Genomic DNA, 20,618 nt, shown 5'->3' on the forward strand with positions numbered 1-20,618 from the left:
GGCCTTGCCTCTCTGATTCAGAGGGGTTGGGTTAAATGCAGACGACACATTTCGGTTTAATCCTTTCTCCTATTGAGTCTTGAATATCACCTAAAATGGCTCCGACTCTCTCTTCCTTATTGTCTCTGTCCCGGTACAGACCTGCAGATGGTGAACATCGCCCTGCGTGTGCTGTCCCGTCCTGTGGCCTCCAACCTGCCTGCCATGTACCAGCAGCTCGGCAAGGATTATGATGAGAAGGTGCTGCCATCCATCGTCAATGAGGTGCTGAAGAGTGTGGTGGCCAAGTTCAACGCCTCGCAGCTCATCACACAGAGAGCTCAGGTATACAGGAAGGGATGGTTTTGGGAATGCTGTTTCTCTTAAAGTGCTATGGTAAAGTTGTAGTTGCCACTTAGACTTTTGCGCTATTGGTATGCACTTTATCACCTTTTATTTTGTTAAATATTTTTTTTTGTTAGATTTGAGTCTGAAGGACTTTTCTGCATTATACAAACATTTACACTACATTTGTCCTGGCTCCATGCACCTGCAGCTTACTGAATGTACTTTAATGAATTGAGCTCAGTAATGGCCTTCTCAATTGAAACAGGTTTTTATAGTTTTCCAATCGAAATGCATTTTAGAATGATGGACCAATGGCAATAAAAGGGTTCTTCTGTCGTTAGGTGTCCCTGATGATTCGGCGGGAGCTCTTTGAACGGGCCAAGGACTTCAACATCATCCTGGACGATGTGGCCATCACCGAGCTGAGCTTCAGCAGGGAGTACACTGCCGCGGTGGAAGCAAAGCAAGTCGGTGAGGAGGCTCACGCTCATACCCTTGCTATTGCATATATAGTACACTACCTTTTTACCAGAACTCTAAATACATTCTGGTATTTGAAAAACTGAATTGGGCCCCCACTGTTTTTGTATACAGCCTATGGATGGGACTGGGGAAATGTTACCACTCAAATTCATAGACTGCACTCTAGAGCGGTGAAAACATACACGGAACAAAGAATAAGTAAAAAATATTAACTTGGCAGCAGAGAAAAAATTGCAGTTTTAAAGCTTATCTAATACAATTCTGCCATGGAGCTGAAAGAAAATGTTGCAGTTTCAAGCCAGTTTCCTGCAATTCTATACATTTTTGCCGTGTAGCTTGAATGTATTTTTCAGGAAAGCTAATTTCCTACAATTGTAGGAAATGACCAAGAAGTGACTGGTTGGTACGAATTCTCCGCTGCGCTCTATCAGCACCATGGACAGCGCCCAACATACAAAAGCAAGATTTTGACCAACCAGCTAGATTGTTTCTTACCTTTTCAGAAGAGCAACATTTACCTGTCCTTTAAAAATAGCCTAGAACTAATTACTAAAACACTTCCTTATTTGGATCTGTAGTGTATGCAAAACTTCAGTCTATTTTATTGGTTTTTACTTTCCTAAAACAATTCATTACAGGAATCATAAGGATAATGTACTTTACTGTTTAACCTCTGGGATATGTGGGACCCTAGAGTCCCACCTGGCCAAAAGCCAGGGAAAATGCAGAGCGCCAAATTCAAATAAATTACTACAAAATCTAACTTTCATTAAATCACACATGCAAGATGGCAAATTAAAGCTACACTTGTTGTGAATCCAGCCAACATGTCAGATTTCAAAAGGGCTTTTCGGGCGAAAGCCAACAATGCTTGAGGATAGCATCTCTGTAAACAAAGAAACCATATTTCAAACCTGCAGGCGCAAAACAGCGAAATAAAAATATACTTCATGCCTTACCTTTGACAAGCTTCTTTTGTTGGCACTCCAATATGTCCCATAAACATCACAAATGGTCCTTTTTGTTTGATTTAATTCCGTCAAAATATATATCCAAAATGTCAATTTATTTGGCGCGTTTGATCCAGAAAAACACCGGTTCCAACTTGCTCAACGTGACCACAAAATATCTCAAAAGTTACCTGTAAACTTTGCCAAAACATTTCAAACTACTTTTGTAATACAACTTTAGGTATTTGTTAACGTAAATAATCGATAAAATTGAAGACGGGATGATCTGTGTTCAATACAGGAAGCAAACAAACTGAAGCATGCTTTCTGGTCACGCGCCTCTATCTAACAGTACACTTCAAGTGACCCTCGTTCAAGATAGGCCGTACTTCACTACACAAAGGAATAACCTCAACCAATTTCTAAAAACTGTTGACATCCAGTGGAAGCGATAGGAACTGCAAGAAGGTCCCTTAGACATCTGGATTCCCATTGAAAAGAGTAACCTCCAAAATAAAAAAGAAACTCTGACTGGTTTGTCCTCGGGGTTTCGCCTGCTAAATAAGTTCTGTTATACTCAGACATGATTCAAACCGTTTTAGAAACTTCAGTGTTTTCCATCCAAATCTACTAATAATATGCATATCTTATCTTCTGGGGATGAGTAGCAGGTAGGCGAATTTGGGCATGCATTTCATCCGGACCAAGAAGTTAACCAAATGGTTTTAGCCTCCTAAATAAATAGGATTTTTTTTAGTGGGGTGAATGAATTTCCATCCTGCACCAATGCAACCAATAAAAAAAAGATCTATTCCCACAGCCATGTGTCAAACGGTCGCAAAAATGCCTTGTAGGCTTTACACTATAGGCATACACTAACTTTTTGTTTTACTTCCTCCTGCCTCCATATTCGCAAACAGTAGTAGCCTAGGCCAAGGCTCCTCTCGTTTTCGCTCTTCAGCAGCAGGGCAGTCCCGGACAATTTGGTTAGCTACAATTGTATTTATTGGCTTTTTAATTTATTTTATTGACCAAAAGCCAGCAATTACCGGCTAATAGAAATCCTGCACCCCAGTGCCTTTGTATAGCCCCCCTACATGCTCCGTCCATTGTGCTGACATCGAGCAGTGAAGAAGCATCTTTTTAGCTATTTTTATATGGGGACATAACTAAAATTGACCATGTACACGTTTCAACTGAGGGGGCTAAGCCCCATTTTGCCCCCTCGTTGAACCGGGTATGAGGTTCTCCATGATTTCTATTTGGTTTAAATAGTTAAGTTTACACTGAAAGCCTTTTTTATATATCTCTCCATCCAGAAAATGTATTCCCCCCCAATGTCATTCCGCGACGTCCCGACCAACCGTTTGGGAACCACTGCTCTAGATGCAACGGATGACAGTCAATGATATCCAGTGGTGTAAAGTACTTAAGTAAAAAATACAACTTTTACTCCACTAAATTTCTGAAGAAAATACTTTTTACTCCATTCATGTTCCCTGACACCCAAAAGTACTTGTTACATTTTGAATGCTTAGTGAGACATGAAAATGGTCCAATTCACGCACTTATCAAGAGGTCATCCCTATTACCTCTGATCTGGTGGACTCACTAAACACACATGCTTTGTTTGTAAATTATATCTTAGTGTTGGCGTGTGCCCCTGGCTATCCGTAAATAAAAAAGCATTGTGCCTTCATGTTAGATTAATATAAGAAATTCAATGATTTTTTAAAAACTTTTCATACTTAAGTATATTAGCAATTTCTTGTTCAATTATTTTCACTTTTACTTGAGTAATTGTCTACGGTGTCTTTACTGTTACAATCAAATAGTGTATATGGGGTCATATTGCACTTCCTAAGGCTTCCACTAGATGTCAACAGTCTTTAGAACCTTGTTTCAGGCTTCTACTGTGAAGGAAGAGAGAATGAGAGCTGTTTCAACCAGAGGTCTGGCAGAGTGCCATGAGCTGATCACGCGTGCCCCTGTGAGTTAGCTGTGTTCCATTGCATTTCTAAAGACAAAGGAATTCTCTGGTTGTAACATTATTGAAGATTTATGATGACATCTTAAAGATTGATTCTAAACAAAGTTTGACATGTTTCTACGAACTTTAATAGAAGGTTTTTTTACATTTCGTCTGAACAAGTGATCGCGCATTATGCATTTGGATTACTGGGCTAAACGTGCGAACAAAAAGGAGGTATTTTGACAAATGATGGACTATCAAACAAAACAAACATTTATTGTGGAACTGGGATTCCTGGGAGTGCATTCTGATCAAGATCATCAAAGGTAAGTGAATATTTATTACGCTATTTCTGACACCTTCTTTGGAAAATGGCTGGATGTTTTTCTGTGACTAGTGCTGACCTAACATAATCGCAAGGTGTGCTTTTGCTGTAAAGCGTTTTTGAAATCTGACAGAGGTTGCATAAAGAAGTTTATATTTCCATGCATAACACTTGTATCTTTTATCAATGTTTATTATGAGTATTTCTGTAATTTGATGTGGCTCTCTGCACTTTCACCGGATGTTTGTTTGAGACGATGCATTTCTGATCATAACACACCAATTTCAAATGAGGTTTTTGGACATAAAGATTAACTTTATCGAACAAAACACACATTTATTGTGTAACATGAAGTCCTGTGAATGCCATCCGATGAAGATCATCAAAGGTTGGTGATTAATTTTATTGCTATTTCTGATTTTTGTGAGCCCTCTCCTTGGCTGAAAAATGGCTGTATGGTTTTCTGTGACTAGGTGCTGAATTAACATAATCGTTTGGTGTGCTTTCGGTGTGCTTTCGCTGTAAAGCCTATTTGACATTGGACACTGGCTGGATTTACAAGAAGTTTATCTTAAGCAAGTATTTTAAGGAATTTTAATTATGGGATTTCTGTTTTGAATTTGGCGCCATGCAATTTAACTGGCTGTTGGTGGCGCTACCGTCCCACATATCCCAGAGGTTTTATTTTGAATCCTGCGACTGTTGGGCTAAATTACTGTGAGCGCTGCTATCTGTCCCGGGATCCTGCCAGATTCCATATAGGGGGAGAGACTGGAAAGCCCAGCTAGCCTAGCTGGCTCGGCGGTCTCAAATGGAGGTCGCTATTGAACGTTTCCAGTGTTGCAGGAGCTGCGTTTACTTTGCTTTGTTCTGGGACAATATGGACCGCGCTGACTTTCAATGTCGCAACTGCTTGCTTGCGGAGGACTACAGGAGCGAAGTAGCTATTCTTAGCCAGCAAGTAGCAAACTTACATAAGCTACTGGGGTCCCCACTCCCATCTTCTTCCACCCCAGTAGCCGGACGCCACTCTGGTGGAAGTTACGCCGCCTTGTCGGGCTCTCCACAGCCGACTGGCCAGTGCTAGGCAGTGTTCTATCTCAGGGAGCTGATCTCGACCCAACCAGCCATGGAGGTATGTCACTCACCGTGGAAGTCAAAGAAGGCGTCTTCTGTCAAGGGTCTCCATGAACTGAAACCGACCAGAAACTGCTTTGTCGCCCTGGGTCCAGAGGTTCCGGCGCCTTCTTCCTTGGTGGCTTCCCAATCAAGATTGGATCCGGAGCTACCTGTGTCTTGGTCCTCGGTTCTGTCTTTCTCTCAGGTGGCTTCTACCTCGGGTTCAGATCCTTGGAGCTCCCAGCCTCACCAGACGTGAGGCTGCCTGTGAGACCGGCCCATTCAACATCACCAGCTGTCATCATAGGCAGCTCTATGGTGAGAAACATCTTGGTCCCCAAGGCAAAAACCCTGTGCTACCGAGGAGCACGAGTACAGGACATAAGGCTGCTTCCGACTGTTCTACCACAGATGCTGGGAGCTGACACTGTCGAAGTCCATGTGGGGTCAAACGACATCAGGAGGGCTAGCTCGGAACATTTGAAAATGTATTTTAAAGAACTGATTTTAGCATTAAGAAGCCAATAAACGGCCAAAAATTTCAGGTCCAGTACCATCGTTGGGCTGCGGGTGTGAAAGATTCCGCAGACTACTGGCATTACATATCTGGCTAAAAGACTACTGTAGCTCTGTTAGGATCACTTTTATTGATAACTTTGACACCTGGAAACGGAAGATACTCTACAGGGATGACTGAGTCCATCCAAATCATCTTGTCTCCTGGACTCAACACATTTCAAGGCTGCATTGAAGCAATGACTGGTAAATGATCTAAGACCAGCTCAGTTAATCACTACCATTGTGACAATGAGTCGTAAATGGTGCATCAAATGTACATGATCTTAGGGGCATTGGCAAACGCAATGTAATTTAATTTATGTAGTCGGTGAAATTTGGGGATACATCTGTATATCCTACAGCTATTGTAATCATAAGCCTATACACCAAAGTTACTGTTAGCACTGAGGCAGTGTGCAATAGTAGGAAGACTACTTTATCCAGCTCACCCTACCTCCTGAACTTTCCAAAAAGCATTAAAAACAATCAAGCAACCCAGAAAAGTTCTAAAAATAGCCCATATTAACATATGTACAGTTGATGTCGGAACCTTAGCCAAAATCATTTTAAATTCGGTTTTTCACAATTCCTGACATTTAATCCTAGTCAAAATCCCTGTCTTAGGTCAGTTAGGTTCAACACCTTATTTTAAGAATGTGAAATGTCAGAATAATGTATTTTTATTTCTTTCATCACAGTCCCAGTGGGTCAGAAGTTTACATACTCTCAATTTGGTAGCATTTCCTTTAAATTGTTTGACTTGGGTCAAACGTTTCGGTTAGCCTTCCACAAGCTTACCACAAGTTGGGTGAATTCCGGCCCATTCCTCCTGACAGAGCTGGTGTTACTGAGTCAGGTTTGAAGGCCTCCTTGCTCGCACACTTTTTCAGTTCTGCCCACAAATTTTCTATAGGAATGAGGTCAGGGCTTTGTGATGGCCACTCCAATACCTTGACTTTTGTCTTTAAACCATTTTGCCACAACTTTGGAAGTATGCTTGGGGTCATTGTCCATTTTGAAGACCCATTTGCGACCAAGCTTTAACTTCCTGACTGATGTCTTGAGATGTTGCTTCAATATATCCACATAATTTCCCTCCTTCATGATGCCATCTATTTTGTGAAGCACACCACTCCCTCCTGCAGCAAAGCACCCCCACAACATGACGCTGCCACCCCCATGCTTCTCAGTTGGGATGGTGTTCTTCAGCTTGCAAGCCTCCCCCTTTTTCCTCCAAACATGACGATGGTCATTATGGCCAAACAGTTCTATTTTTGTTTCATCAGACCAGAGGACATTTCTACAAGAAGTACGAACTTTGTCCCTATGTGTAGTTGCAAACCCGTAGTCTGGCTTTTTTATGGCAGTTTTGGAGCAGTGGCTTCTTCCTTGGTGAGCGGCCTTTCAGGTTATGTCAATATAGGACTTGTTTTACTGTGGATATAGATACTTTTGTACCCGTTTCCTCCAGCATTTTCACAAGGTTCTTTGCTGTTCTGGGATTGATATGCACTTTTTGCATCAAAGTACGTTCATCTCAAGGACAGCTGCGTGGTCCCATGGTGATTATACTTAAGTACTATTGTTTGTACAGATGAACGTGTTACCTTCAGGCATTTGGAAATTGCTCCCAAGGATGAACCAGACTTGTGGAGGTCTACAATTTTCTTTTCTGAGGTCTTTGCTGATTTCTTTTGATTTTCCCATGATGTCAAGCAAAGAGGCACTGAGTTTGAAGGTAGGCCTTGAAATACACTGCTCAAAAAAATAAAGGAAACACTTAACTTCTTCGATATAGGGGGCGCTCTTTTAATTTTGGATAAAAAACGTTCCTGTTTTAAACCAGATATTTTGTCACGAAAAGATGCTTGACTATGCATATAATTGACAGCTTTGGAAAGAAAACACTCTGACGTTTCCAAATCTGCAAAGATATTATCTGTGAGTGCCACAGAACTGATGCTACAGGCGAAACCATGATGAAATTTCAAACAGGAAATGCCCCAGATTTTGAAGGCGCTGTGTTCCAATGTCTCCTTATATGGCTGTGAATGCGCAAGGAATGAGCTTACACTTTCTGTCGTTTCCCCAAGGTGTCTGCAGCATTGTGACGTATTTGTAGGCATATCATTGGAAGATTGACCATAAGAGACTACATTTACCAGGTGCTCGCTTGGTGTCCTCCGTTGCAATTATTGCGTAATCTCCACCTGCGTGTATTTTTCCGTTTGCTTCAGAGGAGAAACCCAACTGCCACAAATGATTTATCATCGAATAGATATGTGAAAAACACCTTGAGGATTGATTCTAAACAACGTTTGCGATGTTTCTGTCGATATTATGGAGTTAATTTGGAAAAAAGTTTGGCGTTGTAATGACTGAATTTTCGTTTTTTTTTTCTTAGCCAAACGTGATGAACAAAATGGACCGATTTCTCCTACACAAATAATATTTTTGGAAAAACTGAACATTTTGCTATCTGAGAGTCTCCTCATTGAAAACATTCGAAGTTCTTCAAAGGTAAATTATTTTATTTGAATGCTTTTCTTGTTTTTGTGAAAATGTTGCCTGCTGAATGCTAGGCTTAATGCTATGCTAGCTATCAATACTCTTACACAAATGCTTGTGTAGCTATGGTTGAAAAGCATATTTTGAAAATCTGAGATGACAGTGTTAACAAAAGGCTAAGCTTGTGAGCCAATATATTTTATTTCATTTAATTTGCGATTTTTATGAATAGTTAACGTTGCGTTATGGTAATGAGCTTGAGGCTATGATTACGCTCCCGGATACGGGATTGCTCGTCGCTAGAGGTTAAACACAATGTAACTCCAAGTCAATCACACTTCTGTGAAATCAAACTGTCCACTTAGGAAGCAACACTGATTGACAATAAATTTCACATGCTGTTGTGCAAATGGAATAGACAACAGGTGGAAATTATAGGCAATTAGCAAGACACCCCCAATAAAGGAGTGGCTCTGCAGGTGGTGACCACAGACCACTTCTCAGTTCCTATGCTTCCTGGCTGATGTTTTGGTCACTTTTGAATGCTGGCGGTGCTTTCACTCTAGTGGTAGCATGAGACGGAGTCTACAACCCACACACGTGGCTCAGGTAATGCAGCTCATCCAGGATGGGACATCAATGCAAGCTGTGGCAAGAAGGTTTGCTGTGTCAGCGTAGTGTCCAGAGCATGGAGGCGCTACCAGGAGACAGGCCAGTACATCAGGAGACGTGGAGGAGGCCGTAGGAGGGCAACAACCCAGCAGCAGGACCGCTACCTCTGCCTTTGTGCAAGGAGGAGCAGGAGGAGCACTGCCAGAGCCCTGCAAAATGACCTCCAGCAGGCCACACATGTGCATGTGTCTGCTAAAACAGTCAGAAACAGACTCCATGAGGGTGGTATGAGGGCCCGACGTCCACAGGTGGGGGTTGTGCTTACAGCTCAACACCGTGCAGGACGTTTGGCTTTTGCCAGAGAACACCAAGATTGACAAATTCGCCACTGGCGCCCTGTGCTCTTCACAGATGAAAGAAGGTTCACACTAAGCACATGTGACAGACGTGACAGAGTCTGGAGACGCCGTGGAGAACGTTCTGCTGCCTGCAACATCCTCCAGCATGACCGGTTTGGCGGTGGGTCAGTCATGTGCTCGCCAGAGGTAGCCTGACTACCATTAGGTACATAGATGAGATCCTCAGACCCCTTGTGAGACCATATGCTGGTGCGGTTGGCCCTGGGTTCCTCCTAATGCAAGACAATGCTAGACCTCATGTGGCTGGAGTGTCAGCAGTTCCTGCAAGAGGAAGGCATTGAAGCTATGGACTGGCCCGCCCGTTCCCCAGACCTGAATCCAATTGAGCACATCTGGGACATCATGTCTCGCTCCATCCACCAACGCCACGTTGCACCACAGACTGTCCAGGAGTTGGCGGATGCTTTAGTCCAGGTCTGGGAGGAGATCCCTCAGGAGACCATCCGCCACCTCATCAGGAGCATGCCCAGGCATTGTAGGGAGGTCATACAGGCACGTGGAGGCCACACACACTACTGAGCCTCATTTTGACTTGTTTTTAGGACATTAGTTGGATCAGCCTGTAGTGTGGTTTTCCACTTTAATTTTGAGTGTGACTCCAAATCCAGACCTCCATGGGTTGATAAATGTGATTTCCATTGATCATTTTTGTGTGATTTTGTTGTCAGCACATTCAGCTATGTAAAGAAAAAAGTATTTAATAAGAATATTTCATTCATTCAGATCTAGGATGTGTTATTTCAGTGTTCCCTTTATTTTTTTGAAGCAGTGTACATCCACAGGTACACCTACAATTGACTCAAATGATGTTAATTATCCCATCGGAAGCTTCTGAAGCCATGACATTGTTTTCTGGATGTTTCCAAGCTGTTTAAAGACAGTCAACTTAGTGTATGTAAACTTCTGACCCACTGGAATTGTGATTAAGTTAAAAAATCTGTCTGTAAACAAGTGTTGGAAAAATTTGATGTCCTAACCGACTTGCCAAAACTATATTTTGTAGTGTTAGTTTTAAAAAATTAGTTTTAATGTTTCCAACCTAAGTGTATGTAAACTTCCGACTTCAACTGTAGCCTTAGGAACAAGGTCCATGAAGTAAATAACTTGCTTGTAACAGATGACATTCATATTCTCTCTGACACTCTCACTTAGATAATACCTTTGATACAGTGGTAGCAGTACATTGTTATAACATCTACCGAAAGAACAAATGCCAACGGAGACAGTGTTGCGGTCTATATTCAGAAATACATTCCTGTAAAGCTTGGAGACTATCTAATGTTAAATACTGTTGATGTAATATGGCTACAGGTTCATCTGCCTCATTATTGTGGGAAGCTGCTGTAGACCAAGTGCTAACAGTTAGTATCTGGATAACATGTGAATGCTTGATAATGTATGTCAACAAGTATATTTTCTGGGTGATTTTTAAATCTTGACTGGCTATCATCCAGCTGCCAACTCAGAAAAAAACAAACTGTCACCAGTCCCTGCAACCTGGATCAGGTTGACAGTCAACCTACCAGGGTAGTTATAAACATCACAGGAATTAAATCTTCAACATGTATTGATCACATCTTTACTTATGCTGCAGATATTTGCTTTAAATCGGTATCCAAATCCATAGGATGTAGTAGCATTATCTAGGAAAGTTCCAAGCGCTGGGCCTAAAAGTGTATGAGGTCATACAATAGTTTTTGGAGTGATTCATATGTTGATGATGTAAAGAATATTTGCTGGTGTGTAATGAGGAGCAACCAGACACTGCACTTGACGCATTTATTAAACCACTACTTATTCCAGTTACTAATAAGCACACACCCATTAAGAAAATGACTGTAAAAACTGTTAAATCTCCTTGGATTGATGAGGAATTGAGAAGGATGAGGCAAAAGGTATGGCAATTAACTCTGGCAGCCCAACTGATTGGCAAATGTACTGCAAATGAAGAAATCATGTGACTAATAAAAAGAAACTACACAATGAAATAAAGAATGATAGTAAAAAGCTTTGGGGCACCTTAAATGACATTTTTGGGGAAAAAAGCGACCTCTGCTCCATTCATTGAATCAGATGGCTCATTCGTCACAAAGCCCACTGATATTGCAAACTACTTTAATGACTATTTCATTGGCAAAATAAGCAAACATAGGAATGACATGCTAGCAACAAACGCTGATGCTACACATCCAAGTATATCAGACCAATTTATGAAAGACAAGAATTGTACTTTTGAATTGGGTAAAGTTAGTGTGGAAGAGGTGAGAATTGTCGATCAACAATGACAAGCCACATGGGTCTGACAATCTGGATGGAAAATTTGAGGATAATAGTACAAGATATTGCCTCTTCAATTTAAGCCTACTAGAGAGCGTGTGCCCTCAGACCTAGATGGAAGCTAAAGTCATTCCTCTACCCAAGAACAGTAAAGCCCCCTTTACTGGCTCAAATTGCTGACCAATCTGACCGTTACCAACCCTTAGTAAAGTTCTTTTTTTTTGTTTGTTTTCCCCTTCCCCTCATATACAAAGCTATTTCACAGTAAACAAATTGACAACAGAATTTTAGCATGCTTATAGGAAAGGACACTCAACAAGCACAGCACTTACACAAATGACTGACTGGCTGAGAGAAATTGATAATGATTGTGGGGGCTGTCTTGTTAGACTTCAGTGCAGCTTTTGACATTTATTGATCGTAGTCTGCTGCTGGAAAAACATATGTGTTATGGCTTTACACCCCCTGTTATGTGGATAAAGAGTTACTTGTCTAACAGAACAGAGGGTGTTCTTTAATGGAGGCCTCAAATATAATCCAGTTAGAATCAGGAATTCCCCAGGGTAGCTGTTTAGGCCCCTTGCTTTAAAAAACATTTTATTAGCTACATGCCACTGAGTAAAGCCAGAGTGTAATATATGCGGATGACTCAACACTATACACGTCAGCTACTACAGCAACTGAAATGACAGCAACACTCAGAGCTGCAGTTATTCAGAGTGGGTGGCAAGGAATAAGTTAGTCCTAAATATTTCTAAAACTAAAAGCATTGTATTTGGAACAAAACACTCACTAAACCTCAACTAAATATTGTAATAAATCATGTGGAATTGAGCAAATTGAGATGACTAACTTGCTTGGAGTAACACTAGAATGTAAACTGCCATGGTCAAAACATATTGATGCAGTAGTAGCTAAGATGGGGAGAAGTCTGTCTATAATAAAGCAATGCGCTGCTTTAACAACACTATCAACAAGGCAGGCCTTAGTTTTGTCGCACCTGGACTACTGTTCAGTCATGTGGGCAGGTGCCTCAAAAAAGGACTTAGGAAAATTGCTAATGGCACAGAACAGGGCAGCACGGCTGGCCCTTGGATGTACACAGAGAGCTAATATTAATAATATGCATGTCAATCTCTCCTGGCTGAAAGTGGAGAAGAGATTGACTTCACCACTACTTTGATTTATGAGAGAGCTCAGTGCAGTAAACATGTCTGTCTAAACTACTGGCACACAGCTCGGACATCCATGCATACCTCACAAGACATGCCACGAGGTCTCTTCACAGCCCCCAAGTCCAGAACAAACTATGGGAGGCGCACAGCACTACATAGAGCCATGACTATATGGAACTCTGTTCCACATCAAGTAACTGACGGGAGCAATAAACTTAGATTTAAAAAACACCTTATGGAACAGCAGGGACTGTGAAGCAACACCCATATTGGCGCATACACACACACACACATGCGCACTATACATGAATTTCGTAGATATGTGGTGGAGTAGGGCCTGAGGCACAGAGTGTGTTGTGAATGTAATGTTTTTTAAATTGTATAAACTGCCTTAATTTTGCTGGACCCCAGCTTCGGCAGCAGCTAATCGGGATCCATAATAAATATTTTAAATTGGGTTTGGACTGAAACTACAGGACAGTAGAGCTCCAAGAGGGTTGTGCAGCCCTGCTTTATGCTATGCTTCATTGAGCTTATCTGATGTAGTAAAGAAAGTTCTGCAATCAATTCTCTTGTCATGGTAATGTGACCACCTTGCTCTGTATTTTCAGCCCAGCAGGAGGCACAGAGGGCCTTCTTCTATGTGGAGAAAGCCTTGCAGGACCAGAGGCAGAAGATCATCCAGGCTGAAGGAGAGGCAGAGGCTGCTAAAATGGTGAACTCTGAAGAGGAGACTCCTCTGAACACGCACAGCTAAAGCTGGTCCCAAATCTCTTCCTAACCCTTCAATGTTATATATGAAGGGTCTGGTTAGGTTTAGTGGAAGAACCTCTACAATATTGCTTCCACCTTTACAGATCTGCAAATATTGAAGGGCTTAGGCCAAATGGAGGTTTTAGGGAGTGATTTGCACCAGCTGTTACTCATTCCCTTCCACTCATGTTGGTTGACCATACAGCTGAGTACACACACTGCTGTATCCATAGACATGGATGTATTATTTTATATATTTCTATGGCAGCACATCATACTCTTGTGGTTTTTAGGTTAAACACTAGTGTGCTTTTGCTCTTAATTTTAATCTCAGATGTGTCCAGTCTCCAGTGGTGTATAGATAAGATTTGTGTTACGAAATTCTGGTCGTTTTCCAGAAATCCCATTAGGAAGATTCCCGGAATCAGAATGGAATAAGCAGGATTTCTGGAAAACCAGGGAATTCGGGGAAAGTTGCCAGAATTTTGCAACCCTAGATACGATGGTAATGCTGGATAAAAAGGCATTGCAGGTATGAGACTGTTCATTGATTTGTTGTCTTTTTAAAAATCCAATACAGGCAGGGAGTAATGCATCTCCATATTTTGTAAAACGCAATGCTAGCCTCCCGGGTGGCGCAGTGGTTAAGGGCGCTGTACTGCAGCGCCAGCTGTGCCATCAGAGTCCCTGGGTTCGCGCCCAGGCTCTGTCGTAACCGGCCGCGACCGGGAGGTCCGTGGGGCGACGCACAATTGGCCTAGCGTCGTCCGGGTTAGGGAGGGATTGGTCGGTAGGGATCTCCTTGTCTGATCGCGCACCAGCAACTCCTGTGGCGGGCCGGGCGCAGTGCGCGCTAGCCAAGGGTGCACGGTGTAGCCTCCGACACATTGGTGCGCGCTGTGTTAAGAAGCAGTACGGCTGGTTGGGTTGTGTATCGGAGGATGCATGACATTCAGTCTTCGTCTCTCCCGAGCCCGTACGGGAGTTGTAGCAATGAGACAAGATAGTAGCTACTACAACAATTGGATACCATGAAAAAGGGGAGAGAAAAAAAAGGGGAAAAAAAGCAATGCTTAATTTGACTTCTCCAAATGGATGTTCAGTTCCTCTGTTTACATCAGTTGTAGTTCCATCTCAAACAAGATGCCAGAGACCTTTAGTCTCAAAAGTGATGTGCTCCTGTCTACCTTGGGAACTCTACATTATTGTCGCTTTAAGCTCTGACTGCTCTGAAGTGTTCTGACGAGATCAAGTGGATACGACATTTTGCTCACTGATGCTTATTTACGTTTCTAGATGTTTTCAAATACAGCTGATGTCTGTCAGGCTTTATTTTTTTGTCATAAAAGGTTAGGTTAAAATGGAATACACTAAAGGTACCTTCCGTTCACTTTTATTTTATTTTAAAAACATGAACCATTTTGGGTCTATACATCATTGATTTAAAGAGAACAAGTGAACTGGGTTTATCCTAATTTCATTCACTTTGAAATACCTTTCTGCTTTTAGGACATGTGCGTGCCAAATTTAACTGACCCAACTTAATGTGGTGACTAGTGTGATTTGGGATCATGGCTGGATCATAGGCAAAGCCAGAGTCAGACCAGTAAAACCTGCTGGATGTGGACTAGGCTATGCCCTCCGGGGTATATTGAGGTGCCAAGATGGCATACATTAACTCATTTGCATTTTCTTATTTGTGTAACTATAGTTGGGTGAGGCGGTGACAAAGAACCCTGGCTACCTGAAACTCCGGAAGATCCGAGCAGCTCAGAACATTGCCAAGACGGTACGGAAATCCAGCTTTTTGTTAATCGTTTGTAGGCCCTGTTTTTAAATACTTTAAGATTGCGTTCTTCGTTCCTCCCTTACCTAATCTGACATGGTGGAATTGGTGAAAGCTATGTGATGAAACCAGTGTTACATCTATCAATTTGCGTGAGATCAGTGAACAAGGTAGGAAGGAAGGGTGGTCAAAAGGGCCATAGTGATTTTTCCTTAGCCCACTAGATGGTGCAAAATGACCACTTTCTAAAGCAGGATGCATCTGGATTTTTATAGTCGCTTGTGAATGTTGATGGCGGTTTGTAGTCTGTCCATCCTTTGCCCTGAATCTTTTTTGCATATTCTGCAAGTGACTTTGGTCAGGTCTGCTGGCTCACCTTTTTCATTCGGCCTGAAACCTGAAGAACTGCAGAACTTGAGAAGATGTGCTTTTCTTTCCCACCAAGTCAGCTGTCGTTTTTTCTGATTTAGCGTAAGGCAGGCTGTACTATAGTTACTAAGTGAAATCCCGTCACTTCCTTTTTTGTTTTTTTACTGTCGGAAAGCAACCTAATGGAAGAAAAAATATTGCAAATGCGCTTACCCAGATGAGCAAGATGAAATAACAATAGCCTACACTTGATATGTCTATAATATTTGTTTTCAAAAGGTAGGCTAATATCTGAGTATTTTTATGGACAAGAGAAACAGCCCTTCCAATTTGAAAATCATTCTGCAGCCTGGACTAGATTAAAACACAACTTCACCTAACACTGTTTTGAACAATTATTTAATTAGATTGTTTGTCTATTGTAACCATTTGAATAAGAATGACATTACAGTGGGGCAAAAAAGTATTTAGTCAGCCACCAATTGTGCAAGTTCTCCCACTTGAAAATTGCAGGCCTCATCTTTTTATCATAGGTACACTTCAACAATGACAGACAAAATGAGGGAAAAAAATCCAGAAAATCACATTGTAGGATTTTTTATGAATTTATTTGCAAATTATGATGGAAAATAAGTATTTGGTCACCTACAAACAAGCAAGATTTCTGGCTCTCACAGACCTGTAACAACTTCTTTAAGAGGCTCCTCTGTCCTCCACTCGTTACCTGTATTAATGGCACCTGTTTGAACTTGTTATCAGTATAAAAGACACCTGTCCACAACCTCAAACAGTCACACTCCAAACTCCACTATGGCCAAGACCAAAGAGCTGTCAAAGGACACCAGAAACAAAATTGTAGACCTGCACCAGGCTGGGAAGACTGAATCTGCAATAGGTAAGCAGCTTGGTTTGAAGAAATCAACTGTGGGAGCAATTATTAGGAAATGGAAGACTAACAAGAGCACTGATAATCTCCCTCGATCTGGGGCTCCACGCAAGATCTCACCCCGTGGGGTCAAAATGATCACAAGAACGGTGAGCAAAAATCCCAGAACCACACGGGGTGACCTAGTGAATGACCTGCAGAGAGCTGGGACCAAAGTAACAAAGCCTACCATCAGTAACACACGACGCCACCAGGGACTCAAATCCTGCAGTGCCAGACGTGTCCCCCTGCTTAAGCCAGTACATGTCCAGGCCAATCTGAAGTTTGCTAGGGAGCATTTGGATGATCCAGACGAAGATTGGGAGAATGTAATATGGTCAGATGTAACCAAAATATAACTTTTTGGTAAAAACTCAACTCGTCGTATTTGGAGGACAAAGAATGCTGAGTTTCATCCAAAGAACACTAAACCTACTGTGAAGCATGGGGGTGGAAACATCATGCTTTGGGGCTGTTTTTCTGCAAAGGGACCAGGACGACTGATCCGTGTAAAGGAAAGAATGAATGGGGCCGTGTATCGTGAGATTTTGAGTGAAAACCTCCTTCCATCAGCAAGAGCATTGAAGATGAAACGTGGCTGGGTCTTTCAGCATGACAATGATCCCAAACACACCGCCCGGGCAACGAAGGAGTGGCTTCGTAAGAAGCATTTCAAGGTCTTGGAGTGGCCTAGCCAGTCTCCAGATCTCAACCCCATAGAAAATCTTTGGAGGGAGTTGAAAGTCCGTGTTGCCCAGCAACAGCCCCAAAACATTGAGGAGATCTGCATGGAGGAATGGGCCAAAATACCAGCAACAGTGTGTAAAAACCTTGTGAAGACTTACAGAAAACGTTTGACCTCTGTCATTGCCAACAAAGTATATAACAAAGTATTGAGATAAACTTTTGTTATTGACCAAATACTTATTTTCCACCATAATTTGCAAATAAATACATTAAAAATCCTGCAATGTGATTTTCTGGATTTTTTTCTCATTTTGTCTGTCATAGTTGAAGTGTACCTATGATGACAATTACAGGCCTCATCTTTTTAAACGGGAGAACTTGCACAATTGGTGGCTGACTAAATACTCTTTTGCCCCACTGTATGCACCAAATAACAGTTCTGATATAACCAATGAGTCCTTTTAAATTGCGTTCTTCTCGCAAATTGTCCCCTCTGTGTGCAACAAATTGTTTTTTTACGATACAATCGTAGATCCACGCTGTTTGGATTGTCCCAACGTACTATGTCATTCCGGACATTGCCCAATCCTACTGACTGTGTCTGCTCTCCAGGTGGCGACATCGCAGAACAAGGTGTACCTGAGTGCAGATAACCTAGTGTTGAACCTCCAGGACAACACAAGCAACAGCTTCAGCAAGTAGGTTCCCTTCTGTTACCCTAAGACTGTTCCTATTTATCTGGGTCGTGTTCATTTGGCACCAAATAGAAGACAACAGGGTGGAATTACTTAGACTTGTCCAATAAGAAAGGCTCCTTGTTTTTCGTGTTGGTAAACATTTTCCATTGTGTGCCCTAATTTATTTATTTTATTTGTATAATAGCACTTTGGTTTAGTTTTAATCTCAAAGTGCATTAAATTATAAATCATATTAAAAATATAACAAAACAAGAAATATGACAATATAAGACTGATGTACACAGTTGACAAAAGGGGGAAGGTGGGCCAGGGGTGGAAATGAGCCTTAAAGGCTCAGTGTAGTCAAAAATGGGATTTCCCTGTGTTTTATATATATTTGCACACTGAGGTTGGAATAATTCTGTGATATTGTGAAAGTTATGATGCCCTTTTAGTATAAGAGCTTTTTGAAAAGACACTGACATTTCAGCCTGTTTTGGTGGGATGGTGTTTTGACCTGCCTGGTGACATAACCAGGTCGTAAAGTAGTTAATAAACCAATAAGACCGTTAAGTCTCTCTGCTAATAACAGCTAGTTTTCGGTTTTCCCTTTCCCTACTCAGACCACTCCCAGACAGTCCTAGCAAAATTCTTGCTTGAGAAATGGCTCTTTGCTAAGAAGCTATTTCTATTTCTTTATTTAAATAATTTAAATTGAAAGCAATCATTGGCAAGGTACTTAATTGTTACCCAGAAATGATTTGATTTTTGAGATGAAAACGGCTGCATTGGACCTACTTTAAATGCCCCAACAGTTTGAGCAGGTTGGGAGAAATAGGCTGGACGAGCCCTGAGATTATCAGCAAGGCTGTTCAAGAGACGCTTCCAGAGATTGAGGGAGAATTGAAGACCCCTGAGACAGCCAGTGTTCCTGCAATGCTTCCAGGGATTGAGGAACAACACTTCTCGAAGAGCCCTGATATTGTCAGCATGGCTGTTCCAAAGATTGAGGAGGAACATGAATTGAAGTTCCATGAGATGGTCGTTGTTCCAGAGACATGGAGTGAGGCGGGAGAATACCCGGTCCCCCATATTGCGGCGGCGGGTCCTGGGGACGTGGCGCAAAATGGCGAGGCTTGAACGTAGGGTGCGTGGATGGGGAGGGGTTAAGACAATTTCTTACCCAATGGTGAAGAGAGAGTACTGGTAAAATGCATGGGAAAGAATAATTATTTGATCTACTAACTACTACTACTAACTAAAATATATACAAAGAATATCATCAAACTATCTGATTGCTTGTGAACGGCCTTGTCTTAAAATGTAGGTTTCCTCTTTTTATTGATATGCTTTTTTTCCATTTTTTTTTTTCAGTTTATCGTTGCCGAGGTAAAGGGAAGCGTCCCTGAAGAGTATGCATTCCGTATCTTCAATTTGAGCCATCTCTACACATTATACCTCTTTGCCACACAGTGGTTTTCAACACTGGTCCTGGAAGACCCCTATGCGTACAGGTTTTTCTGTCTAGTCATTCACTTGCATTATGTTATGTTCAATTTGTCTTTGAAATGGCTTTCCACATATGGTATCATGTTACAGTTGCCTGGCTTTACCTCGTATTAAATGTAATGATGTACAGATGAATAGAAACCGGATTGTGCCGGGGTACTCACAGACCAGCACAAAGGAGCACTTATTTGTTTCTACAAAGTGTATCTCCTTGTCACAGTGCCTAGCTCTTGGCCTGTATTCACAGAGCCTCAGAGTTGGTGTGCTGATATACAGTAACATTAGTTTTAGATTATATAGAAAGAGAGCAATGATCTAAGATCAGGTCCTCTTCTCCAATATGCTTTTTGGATGTGGGCCCTGGTTTGAGTTAACAACTCCATAGTGGCACGAAATCAACTAACTACACAGCAGGTGCAACCCAGTGGTTTCTTACACTCCAAGTGTCATCACCTCCCTGCCTTTATTATTTAGTTAAATTTAGATGTGACAACGTCATGCATCGGAGAACCATCCATAGAGTCCTACTCTGACATTGCTAGGAGACGGGCTCCTCCGTACTTTTTCTATATTTGTGTTCTGTAACACTCAACATAAGCAGTTTTTGTCCTGGATATACCTGTTGAAAGTGTCATGCCGGATCTTCACGAAGTATCGTGAATGAATACCAATGAATCTTAATGTCCTGTGTCACAAAACAATGTTACACCAGCGTAATACATCTAATTGTAATGAAAATATTTATTTTCTTTGGTTCATGTTTCCCCCCCCCTTTACATTTTTTTTTTCACTGCATTTCAACCTATTTGTTCATCTTTGCTCGAGGAAAAAGGTCTTCATTACTGTGTTCGTAATCCTAACTAGAGGCTGAAGCACTCACATTGGGTTTGAATAAATACATGTTTTTGGATCACAACAGCGTCTACGTGATCTCTAACGTCAGACTTGATACAAAACTGTTTAATCCTTTATGCACAATAATATCAGACTGTCCTGTGCTGTCATGATACCATGCAACATTTGCAGCAGTGTGTTCCATAACCCTTATACTGGCTACTTTAACACTTTTGGGTGTTGCAGATGTTAGGCTTGGGCGATATATCGGGTATTTTTAAATACTGATGATATAACTTTCAATATCGTTTAAGCTGTTAGAGGAGTTGATCCTGGTTCGATAACACTGTCTT

At 41.7% G+C, this 20,618-nt stretch overlaps 1 protein-coding gene across 2 annotated transcripts in view; it reads left to right on the plus strand.

The window, feature by feature from the left end:
* LOC139386904 (prohibitin 2a) overlaps nt 1-20,347 on the plus strand; it is a 36,491-nt gene extending 16,144 nt beyond the window's left edge. The window contains exons 5-11 of one of the 2 annotated variants that reach the window (XM_071132778.1): nt 140-324; nt 669-798; nt 13,337-13,440; nt 15,190-15,267; nt 17,858-17,943; nt 18,738-19,069; nt 19,297-20,347. In XM_071132778.1, coding sequence (XP_070988879.1) covers nt 140-324; nt 669-798; nt 13,337-13,440; nt 15,190-15,267; nt 17,858-17,943; nt 18,738-19,062 — 908 coding nt within the window. In that variant the 3' untranslated portion in view covers nt 19,063-19,069; nt 19,297-20,347. The remainder of the gene's footprint in view (nt 1-139; nt 325-668; nt 799-13,336; nt 13,441-15,189; nt 15,268-17,857; nt 17,944-18,737; nt 19,070-19,296) is intronic. The other variant, XM_071132779.1, reaches the window with a different exon arrangement.
* Nucleotides 20,348-20,618: the final 271 nt, after the last annotated feature.

The sequence above is a fragment of the Oncorhynchus clarkii genome, chromosome 28 (genome assembly GCF_045791955.1).
Source record: "Oncorhynchus clarkii lewisi isolate Uvic-CL-2024 chromosome 28, UVic_Ocla_1.0, whole genome shotgun sequence".
Lineage (NCBI taxonomy): Eukaryota > Metazoa > Chordata > Actinopteri > Salmoniformes > Salmonidae > Oncorhynchus > Oncorhynchus clarkii.